The sequence below is a fragment of the Eschrichtius robustus genome, chromosome 16 (assembly GCF_028021215.1).
Source record: "Eschrichtius robustus isolate mEscRob2 chromosome 16, mEscRob2.pri, whole genome shotgun sequence".
Taxonomy (NCBI): domain Eukaryota; kingdom Metazoa; phylum Chordata; class Mammalia; order Artiodactyla; family Eschrichtiidae; genus Eschrichtius; species Eschrichtius robustus.
The window spans coordinates 85762465-85773512 of record NC_090839.1 but is presented as its reverse complement, the minus strand read 5'-3'; the positions used below and the strand labels follow the sequence as shown (position 1 = coordinate 85773512).

Sequence of the window (11048 nt, the reverse complement as noted above, 5' to 3'; positions counted from 1 at the left end):
GTATCTGTTTACTTAAAAAATCCAAAACAAACATCCCGACACATCCACCCACTTAAACTTCCTGTGATGCTGCTACCGGCTGTCTCCACGGATGCTCCCAGTTGAACCCCAGCACCTACACAAAACATGACAGTGTGTGGACTCCCCCACCCAAGTCAAGGGCACCATCCCCCCCAGGACCCCTCTGGCACTACCCTGTCCACAACATCAGGCTACACAGCCAAGGGTGCCACCAGACCCCTAAATGCACCAGCACAGTCCTACAAACTAGCCTCTAGCCAACGTCCACCATCTATAGAATTCTTTGGTCACTTTGCCACCCCTAATCCCGGTGCCCTAGAAGCACATCCCGTAAACCCGCCATGAACTGACGCCCTTACTTCCATCCCTACTGCCGCCACTCCAGCCCTCCAAATGTCTGCATCTGGAGGAAAAGGATAAGACGTAATCCTCCCCAGTCACAGCAGGGAGCTCAGAAAAATGAAACCTACACACTGGGCTCCTAATTTCCCGCCGAGGCTTTAGCCCTTTACCCCAGTTACCCACCACCCCGCCCAGCACACCTCAAACCCCAGCCAGACAGGACTGTTGACACAAAGAGAGCCCTGGGGACACCACCAGAGTCTGGACACGTGGGGGAGTCAGCCACGCATCACCCGATGGACGGGCTGGCAGGCGCTTGGCAGGGAAGAGGGAAAGAGGAGAGGGAGTTCTCCACCAGGCTCATGTCCTAGACAGTCAAAACCCAGACAATCACATGGCACGCTCCGTGCCCTCTGGCTGCTGGGATGTGGTCAGGAAGAGGGAGGGGTGTTCTTCCCAGTTTGGCCAGTGCATGGAGCTGGTGGACAAAAGTTTGCAGGATCTTTAGCTTCTTTGATAACTTTGCAGTGATCTGTTTCTCCAAAGGAAAAAGAGGAAGTGTAAATCGTTTCCCTACACTGAGCACCGGGGAAAGTAAGCACTGGGTGTCAGGGGTCAAGCTGGCATAACATCCCGAGGCAGAGGGCAGCAAAATCAAGGGAGGCCCTGGGGTCAGGGCAACCAGGACTTGCTCAATTGTTCCAAGCCCTCTCTCTCACATGTACACAGACAGGACTGCACACTCACACACACAGATGCCTCAGCAAGTCCCACAGAGGGAGGTGCTGAGGGGGCCCGACCGCTGTTCAGACAGACTTCCAGAGCCAGAAAGTGGGCGGGGCCGGACCATGAGGTAATCTACTTCCGGCCCACATCTGGTATAAAGGGAAGCAGCAGCCTCCAGAGGAGCACGGCTGCATCTGGCTGAAGGACCAAGAGCACTGTCCAAAGAGCCACACCCCCTCCCCAGCAGAGGAATAGCCACCACCATCAACACCCGAAGCCCCAACAGCAGCAGGAACGAACTGCCAGTCACAAGGCACCGTGAGAGTTTCAGGTAAGAGAAAAGCAAACTCTCTCCACCTCCGGACCTCGGGCTAAGGCAGGGAGCAGCCCTCTGCAGAATCTCCTCCGTCCATGATCCCCAGTGTTCCTCTTTCTTTCCCGGGAGACCTGCAGCCCTGAGTTGACGCCGTCGTATCAGTGATCCCAGGAGAGCGGGGAAGATGGGCAGGACCCCCCAACAATCCCACCACCCAGAAGCAAGGGCCTCACCTCTCTTGGACCCTCTCCATTGAGACATTCCCCTTTCCCAGCGCGGGAAAGGGGTTTTTCACGCCTGCTAACTTGAATGAAGCAATGATTGTGAAAGCATCATAAGAGAATGAAAAAACATCGTGTAAATCACAGATGTTATTATAATTTCGCCTTTCAGCCTCCTGGAAGGGAAGAGAGATCTCTTGGAGGGTGGTGCCAGCGGGTTCTAAGATTCCCACAGGTGAAAACGCACTTAAGACTCCCTGGGGCTGAGACAAAGGGGAAAAGGCTCAGGATCTGAACTCATCATGGTTTCTGTCTTGCCCTCCTGTTCACGTATCATCTGCCAGCGGCAAACATGGGGAGCCTGGCCATGGCTGGGGTCCCATCACCCCTCCCCACTCACCATCCTTCCAGAACTATGCCCTCATCTGATCCTTTTCCACTGGCTCTAGGATGCAGATGTCTCCTGTCTTTGCCTGCCTCGCCCTGGGCCTGGCCCTCATCTTTGGTGAAGGCTCTGCCTCCTACCATTACCAGTCTCCGGCGGCCCACCTGGCCACAGACTTTGGAGTGAAAGTGTTTCAGCAGGTGGTGCAGGCCTCCAAGGACCTCAACGTGGTTTTCTCACCCTATGGGGTAGCCTCAGTCATGGCCATGTTACAGCTGACCACAGGAGGAGAAACCCAGCGGCAGATCCAAGAGGCAATGCAATTCAAGATTGATGGTGAGAGATGGGGCAGAGTGGGAGGCGGGCATTCACGTGGTCTTCCCAGGACAGGGGTGTAACTGACCAGAAGCAGAGGAAGGGCTGACCCCAGCTTAGCTGAGCCAACTCCTGTCCTCCCATGCCGCAGGGATGGACCACTGCATCTTCTTCTCACCACACCCTGTGTCACTTGGCTCTTGGACAGTCACAAGGTGTACAGGCCAGTGGATCTGGTATAAAACAGCCCTGCCTCACCACTCATATACTGTGTGACCTTAACGCCTCCGAACCTCAGTGTCCTCATCTGCAAAATGGGGACAATAAAAGTATCTACCACGTGGGGCTGTTGTAAGGGTTAACTAGAATGATGCATGTGAAATGCCTAGCATAGCTATTGTTATTATTAAAAGAAAAAAATTAGGGTTTATAACTTAAAAACAGAGAAAAATATTCCAAGCCAAAGAAAGGGTTAGGACCTAAGATTTTTGAGGAAAAGAGGGAAATGCAGGAAAGATTAAGGTTTGGAATGAAATCTCCATCCAGAGACCTCCGGGGGAGCAGAAGAGTCCCGTGCATGTGGACAGGGTTGGGGGAAGTTAGCCCCACTGGGAGCCCTGGGTTTGAGATGAGCTTAACGTGTCCTTTCCTCCCCGCTTTGGCCCAGAGAAGGGCATGGCCCCTGCCCTCCGTCGACTGTACAAGGAGCTCATGGGGCCATGGAATAAGGATGAGATCAGCACGGCTGATGCCATCTTTGTGCAGCGGGATCTGAAGCTGGTCCAGGGTTTCATGCCCCACTTCTTCAGGCTGTTACGGACCACAGTCAAGCAGGTGGACTTCTCAGAGATAGAGAGAGCCAGGTTCATCGTCAACGACTGGGTGAAAAGACACACAAAAGGTGAGCAGGCAGGGAAAGGAGGCCAGTCCCAAGGGCCTGCAGAGAAAGGGGATTCAAATCCCAAATGTCCTAACCTCTCCCTCCCAGCATCTTCTGCTCTGTAGACAGAAGGTCGAGTGCTTTAAGAATCAAAGCATCATGTTTTTCCATAATTAGGCTTTCCCCGTGAGCCAACTCTAAAGTCATCCCTAAAAAAGTATTGCGAGATGTTATAAGAACAGTAATAACCATGACAAGGGGCACACACAACCCGTCAAGACTGCCGCTTAGGGAGCAAAGTAAGGGGAGACTAATGTTTCCAGGTCTGATCCTGGACAGGATCCCAAGACCATGCAAGTGTGGTGAGCTGGAAGGCTTTCTGAGACTCTTAGGAAGATGAAAGGGGTTGAAAGCAGCTAGATAGGTTCACTAAACCTTACCCAGGCTGTCTTCTGACGGAATCCCTTCTGACACACATCCATTTGAGGACTGGGCGCTGAAGAGGACCATCGAAAAGGATTTAAAAATATCTAGCCTCCTGATCACCTCGATCTCCCACAGGCATGATCAGCGACTTACTTGGCGAAGGGGCTGTGGACCAGCTGACACGCCTGGTGCTGGTAAACGCCCTCTACTTCAACGGCCAGTGGAAGATGCCTTTTCTAGAGTCGAGCACCCACCACCGCCTCTTCCACAAGTCCGATGGCAGCACTGTCTCTGTGCCCATGATGGCTCAGACCAACAAGTTCAACTACAGTAAGTGCAAGACCCTCCCTTCCCCAAGTCCCAGAGTGACTGCACCTCATCCCTGGGGGGCATCCCCTCTAAGGGAGGAGAAACCCTAGAATACACCCCAGCTGTGACAAAGACTCCCCAGGTAGGAGACACTGGGATTATCAGAGCAGCAGAAAGTAGCTTTTACCTTGTGCAAGATGAAGCTGAAATCCAGAAATTCCCTCAGGCCCATATTTGACCGCTTTGACCCCATCTCTCATCTTCATGTGGTTCTAGTGTGATAACCTGGGGTTCACAGATCCTTCTGGGGAAGAGTGATGTGAAAGTTGAGATTGAGGAGATGGGGATTGGAATGAATTAGTAGCTGGGTACTGGGGAGAAGGCTGTGAAGGTAAAGAAGGCCAACAAGAGACAGAGAACCCAGAAGACACTGTGATTTGGCAGAAGAGAAGGGAAATGGGAATAAAGACATTGAACAGGGGAGTGGTGGGGTGGGGGAGCCTCAAAAGCTAGGATGGAGAGCTGGCTTCCAGAAAGAGTGGAGGGGACAGGAGGACTAGTTGAAAAGCCAGTGCTGGGTTAGAATCAACAAGAGCTGGAGCCATTGCCAATGCGCCATCTTGGTGTCTTCGCAGCTGAGTTCACCACCCCCGATGGCCATTACTACGACATCCTGGAGTTGCCCTACCACGGGGACACTCTCAGCATGTTCATCGCTGCCCCCTATGAAAAAGAGGTGCCCCTCTCTGCCCTCACCAACATTCTGGATGCCCAGCTCATCAGCCAGTGGAGAGGGAATATGACCAGACTGACCCGCCTCCTGGTTCTGCCCAAGTAAGCCACCCTTTGCTCTTGCCACACTTGCCGATGCTCTAGTGCCCTCTGCCTACCCCCTCCCCTCTCCCCGGGTTCCCTGAAAGGGCCACCCCCATGTGGAGTTTCCCAAACGTGACATTTGCAGGGTAGGGACAGGGACATGTGTGGGTGGCAGATGGGAAACACTCCGGCCTGGGTTTGATTAAGATTCCTCCCATCATCCCTCTTCTGCTGGAGGGCAGCGGGGGAGTTTTCTAGACCGTGCCCCACATTTCCCACCCTCTGAATACCCAGCAAAAGCTAGCCAAAGGAAGAGCCAGAGAGACAGATGATGCAGGGTTGGGGTGGAGGGGAATACATTGATCTACACTCTTTTAGGAAGGCCCCTCACTCCCACCCCCTTCTCTTCAAGTTAGCATCCAAACAATGGAGACAAAAGGAATCACTTCCGCAGATGAAACAGCGGGAACTACAGCTTCTAGCTGGCTTCCAACAAAGCAGAGTTTTAAAAATCCTTCTGCAGAAGCAAAGAGGGTGCCAGAGGCTGAGACTGGATAATTCCAGAATTGTGGGGAAGCTTCCCACCATGCTTACCCCAAATTTCCAGATGCCATAATGCCAGGCTTAGGGAAAGAGGATAATTTAGTTGGTTAGCACGCTCTCACTCTCTCTCTCTCAAAAAAAAAAAAAAAAAAAAAAAAATAGAGGTAATTAGTTGTGCCCTGATGGGAAGCAGAGCGAGAGCCCCAAAGCCTCGCTGCTGGAGTCCTTCTCAGGCTCAGCTCTCAGAACACAATCTACGGACCGGGTTTTTGTTCAAATATCCTTGCAGAAGAATTTGCCCTGCCCCCTCCCTCCCCAGTCAGACTGAACATCATTGTGCTGAAACTACTGCCTTATTTGAGGAAAGTAATTAGTCATAGGTTCAAGGTGGTGGGGAGATTGCAGGAAAATGTTCATTAGTACTAGAATCTCCCAGCAAGGAGGAGACCTTGCAAACGGATTTGAAAAAAACAAGCTTCCCACTTCTACTTTTTTTTTTTTTTAAATAAATTTATTTATTTATTTGTTTTTGGCTGCGTTGGGTCTTCGTTGCTGCACACGGGCTTTCTCCAGTTGCGGCAAGCGGGGGCTACTCCTCGTTGCGGTGCGTGGGCTTCTCATTGCGGTGGCTTCTCTTGTTGTGGAGCACCGGCTCTAGGCGTGCGGGCTCAGTAGTTGTGGCTCGCGGGCTCTAGACCACAGGCTCAGTAGTTGTGGCACATGGGCTTAGTTGCTCCGCGGCATGTGGGATCTTCCCGGACCAGGGCTCGAACCCGTGTCCCCTGCATTGGCAGGCGGATTCTTAACCACTGCGCCACCAGGGAAGCCCCCCACTTCTACTTTCACATCAGTCCCCATCCTGTTGGTCTGTGGGGACGGGGATACCTGGTAAGGTTAGAGCTGGCCTGAGCTTGAGCTGTGTCCTGCTCCTGTCTGCAGGTTCTCCCTGGAGAGTGAAGTTGACCTCAGGAGGCCCCTAGAGAACTTGGGAATGACTGACATGTTTAGGCCAAACCAGGCGGACTTCTCAAGACTTTCAGGTAAGAGGTTTTCCTTTCACTTTCTTCCCCTGGTGGACATTGGGGTCCCTAAGAGGACTAAGGAGCTTCTCACTGAGAACCAAAGCTGATGTGTTTTGGTATCCACCTCTGTTTCAGATCAAGAGCTTCTGTACGTGTCGCAGGCGCTGCAGAAAGTGAAGATTGAGGTGAATGAGAGCGGCACGGTGGCGTCCTCCTCCACAGGTGAGTCAGGCTCAGGTGAGGCCTGGCAAGTCTCAGCCCCAGGCTTCCAGGAGGGGCCACGGTCTGGCACGCAGACCCTGGGTGAACCGGGAAGACCCCACTGCCCACGTCAACCAGGTCTCTCCTGGTAGAGCTTCGCTTCCTGTGTGGAGAGCATCACCCCGATCCTACTAGAATACAGGCCTGCTTTCCCTGGCACCCCGTTCCCTCCCCACTGGCTCTGAGGTCCTCTGAGTGTGAGGTCCTGGCTTGCTCTCAGAGTGGTCAGTCAACTTAAAGGCACTTGCTTCCAATACACCCTAAAAGGGTTTAGATAAACGTGCCTGCGAGTGACTACCTGAGAGATCTCTACCCGATTCCTGGAGGAAACCAGGCCTCAGAGGACATCCCAACACTTTTAGGGTTCACATCCAGGAAACAACTGAGCCTCCTAAACCCCCCCCCATCCCAGTGCCGCTGTCACTGGATCACCTGTGACCAATCCAGGCTCCCGTGCCCACGTCCCTCTGCTCTAAGACATGGTCCCTTCTCTTCCAGCCCTTATAGTCTCAGCCCGAATGGCCCCCGAGGAGATCATCATGGACAGACCATTCCTCTTCGTGGTGCGGCACAACCCCACAGGTGAGCCGGGGCCCCGGGAGACCCCCCCCACTCCCCTGCTCTCCTGGACTCGGGCACTAGTCCGGGCAGGTGTAGACGCCCCCACTCCCCCCAGGAGGACTCCAGGCAAGGAATCACAGCTCTGTTCCCCTTCCCCTCCTCGGAGGCAGTGTTCTCTCAAGACGGGGTGCTCATTCTGTCCCCCAGTCCCAGCTTAGTCACTAGAGCGGCTGCGCCTCCAGACACTCACTCATCTCCCCGTATCTCAGTTCATCCGTAAACACCGAGCTGGGTGAGCTGTGCCGTTCCCCTTCCCCCGACTTCTCATCGCCCATGATTCTTCCGTCCTCAGGAACTGTCCTTTTCATGGGCCAAGTGATGGAACCCTGACCATGGGAAATGCAGCCCTCATCTGGGACGGAACTGGAGATGTCCAAGAAGAAGAAACTCCGGAGCAAAGAATTTTTATTTTAATTCATTTTTCTGGAGAAAGAGAAGATATTTACCTTTTTTTTTTTTTTTTTTTTAAATGGTAAATCTTTCGAATCTGCCTCTTAGACCTCCGGCTCTCCCAGGAGGGGGAAAGAGGACCTTTGAGTTAAACTCCCCAGTGGAGACCCTGGGAGAGACCTCGGAAGCACAATGCCCCGAAGGTCTCCCAACAAGACTGCAGAACTCCCAGGATGATTTGCGCAGCTGCTTCTGCCCATCGCTCTGCCCGTTCGGGTCTTCGGACCTGGATCGCACTGAGGCCCTGGCAGGATGGCACCGCAAGGCTTACAGGAAGGAGCTTTTGTGTGTTTGCTAGAAATAATTTATGTTCCGGTCACGTTGCCATCACTCTTGCAGTGTCTTGCCACTGCTGAGAAAGCTGGCTGCAGGCCAAAGAAGGCCAATGGGAGAAACACTCTTTCATGTCAAGGTCCGTCCTCCCCCAGCTCAGAGGCGCGAGACCCACCCAGGCCTGGCTGCCCCCTCCCCAGAAACAGTGTGCATATATTATTTTGGAGTGTAGGTGACTTGTTTACTCAGAGAAGCAGGTTTCTGCTTCCCACAAACTTTATGTTGCAGAAATAGAGGGAGAGAGATGAGATGTATGCTTGGTTCTTGGCTCCAATATCCTGGTGGGGAGGGTGGGATGCCAGGGGTGTCCTTGAGTATTTATCACATCCTTGTCCTTGTGTGCTTGTGAGAGAGAAAGGACTATGGAGAAAACATATTATTTAAACTTGTTCATAGTGTTCCTTTGTGGTCTGTGTCATTGCACCTCAGGAGTGGCCACTTGCCTGTCATTCCCCTCCTGGCAGCAGGCGTGATAGGGCCCACACTGCCACCTGGTGGCTGCCTGAACCCCATCGCTTGTCTCCTGGCCTTTCCACTCCATGGAGCAGGGCCCCTGCCAGGACTGTCCAACTTCAGCCCACTTTAGGGACCAAAAGGATGTGGTGGGTCAAGGCAGACAGAGTTGTTGTTTCAAAATTTTCCAATATATTTAGGAGCGGGAGTGCAAGAGGCTACACGACCTAGCAGGACAGAACTTTCCCCAATTACAGGGTGACTCACAGCCGCACTGGTGACTCACTTCAGTGTGTCATTTCCGGCTGCTGTGTGTGAGCTGTGGACACGTGAGAGAGAGAGAGAGAGAGACAGAGAGAGACAGAGAGACAGAGAGAGCGAGAGAGCGAGAGCGAGAGAGTGAGAGAGAGAATGAGAGACACAGCAAGAAGCTCGGGCTCAATTACCCCCGTTAGATAATCTTTCTGAAAGCCAACTAGCTGGTGGGTAAGGCATGAAGACCAATTTATTGAAGAATTGCACATAGATGTCGAATGAATGTAACCTAATAGAACCCTAATCATCCCACTGCGCCCTTCAGTGAAAAATCTTCGTTCTTTGTGTGTTCTTTTTTTTCTTTTTCCATGATGCACTGGACAATGACAGCCACACAGTACCCTCAAGGATACCCAGATGTGGGGTCCAACGTTCTTGAAAGTGTGTTGAATTCTATGCTTTTTCACTTTTGATATAGAAGCAACTAAAAAATGTTTTTTTAAAACAATAAATAAATAAAAAGAATATTCCAAAAGCGTCCCTGGCCTTGACTTTCCATGTTTCACACGGTACAAAATCCAAACGCTGTCAGTTCACAGACCTCTAGGGGGAAAGGGATCTTTATGAAACACACACCCACAAGTTCAAGGCACACTGACCTGTCGTGGGCGAATCCACAGGGCTGGCCACCGGGGCTCTGCAAGAAGACCCCCAGGGATACATCGTGCAGGACATGATTCTCCCTTTGGGTGCCATCCTCAAAAAGGAAAGAGGGTTCCCCAGACACCCGCCACCTGCCCAGACACACCTGCTCACTGCTCTGTCACTTCCCATCTCTGTTCATGCCATTTCCTTCCCCACCAAATGTCCCCACCCTCCCCCATGCCTACCCCACTCCCCAGTTCTCAAAACCCAGACCAAATCCATTTCCCCCACCATGGATAACCCATGGATCCAGTCAACATCATCGCTCTCTGCTTGGCATGTACCCGTCTTTCTCTTTCCTGGTGTGTAACAGTGCGTGCATGTGTGTGTGCTCTGTGAGTGTGCATGTTGTCCTCCCCACCCCCATTGACATATCAGGTTCCTTGAAAACAAGGCTCTTTTGTTGCATAGATTCTTTTTTTTTTTAACATCTTTATTGGAGTATAATTGCTTTACAATGGTGTGTTAGTTTCCGCTGTATAACAAAGTGAATCAGCCATACGTATACATATATCATCCCCATATCCCCTCCCTCTTGCGTCTCCCTCGCACCCTCCCTATCCCACCCCTCTAGGTGGTCACAAAGCACCGAGCTGATCTCCCTGTGCTATGCGGCTGCTTCCCACTAGCTATCTATTTTACATTGGGTAGTGTATATATGTCCATGCCACTCTCTCACTTCATCCCAGCTTACCCTTCCCCCTCCCCGTGTCCTCAAGTCCATTTTCTATGTCTGCATCTTTATTCCTGTCTTGCCCCTAGGTTACATAGATTCTTTTTTTTTAAATTTTATTTATTTATTTTTTATTTTGGCTGCGTTGGGTCTTCGTTGCTGCGCACGGGCTTTCTCTAGTTGCGGCGAGCGGGGTCTGCTCTTTGTTGCGGTGCGCAGGCTTCTCATTGCAGTGGCTTCTCTTGTTGCGGAGCACAGGTTCTAGGCGCACAGGCTCAGTAGTTGTGGTTCGTGGGCTCTAGAGCGCAGGCTCAGTAGTTGTGGCACATGGGCTTAGTCTCTCCGTGGCATGTGGGATCTTCCCAGACCAGGGCTCGAACCTGTGTCCCTTGCATTGGCAGACGGATTCTTAACCACTGTGCCACCAGGGAAGCCCCTACATAGATTTTTAATATCCTCCTTAAAATGTTATCCTGAACAGTCCTTTATTGTCTTCTTCCAGTATCTTGAAGGCTTTTGCCAGAGGACATACTTCCCCCAATTATTTTCCATTCGTATATTCAAAAATAATTTTTAAATGGAAAAAATACCAAGAAGTAGCTGTCAAAATTGCGTGCTATCCAGCTCCAGAGCCCTGAAGATGGGACTGAGAGACGCAGCCCCCCACCCCTGGAAACCTAGATCATGTCTTAATAGGAACTAATTATTGTCCAGAGGCTCTTGATCAAAACATTGTCTGATAGTTAAGCGGTAGTGAGTTCTCCATCACTGGAAGTGTTCAAGGACAGCCAGGATGACCTCTTGGTGGGGATGAGTCAGCAGTCAGGGAGAGGTGATTTTTTTAAATGACAAGGAACATCTGCTCATACTAAGACATTCAAACAGTTTGAAAGGGTAAAAGTGGATCACTGATTGACGTTTTGGTTGTTTCATGGCTTTTAAAAAATGTCATTGTTGTTACCAACAATGCTGAGA

The 11048-nt window shown here is 51.6% G+C and overlaps 1 protein-coding gene across 1 annotated transcript; it reads left to right on the top strand.

Annotated features, from left to right (window-relative positions):
- The first annotated feature begins 1262 nt into the window (after positions 1-1262).
- SERPINE1 (serpin family E member 1) lies at positions 1263-7690 on the top strand. Its single transcript, XM_068565508.1, has 9 exons — positions 1263-1420; positions 2076-2347; positions 2994-3227; positions 3768-3962; positions 4577-4775; positions 6240-6340; positions 6458-6544; positions 7082-7165; positions 7497-7690. Exons 2-9 carry the CDS (start codon positions 2077-2079, stop codon positions 7532-7534), a joined length of 1209 nt encoding a protein of 402 aa, XP_068421609.1. The 5' UTR covers positions 1263-1420; position 2076; the 3' UTR covers positions 7535-7690.
- Positions 7691-11048: the final 3358 nt, after the last annotated feature.

Excerpts from the sequence above, each read along its gene's own strand:
- SERPINE1 (XM_068565508.1), top strand. The coding sequence starts at position 2,077 with ATGCAGATGTCTCCTGTCTTTGCCTGCCTCGCCCTGGGCCTGGCCCTC. Across the intron at positions 3,228-3,767 it reads GGTGAAAAGACACACAAAAG|GCATGATCAGCGACTTACTT; the intron begins GTGAGCAGGCAG and ends GATCTCCCACAG. Across the intron at positions 6,341-6,457 it reads GGACTTCTCAAGACTTTCAG|ATCAAGAGCTTCTGTACGTG; the intron begins GTAAGAGGTTTT and ends CCTCTGTTTCAG.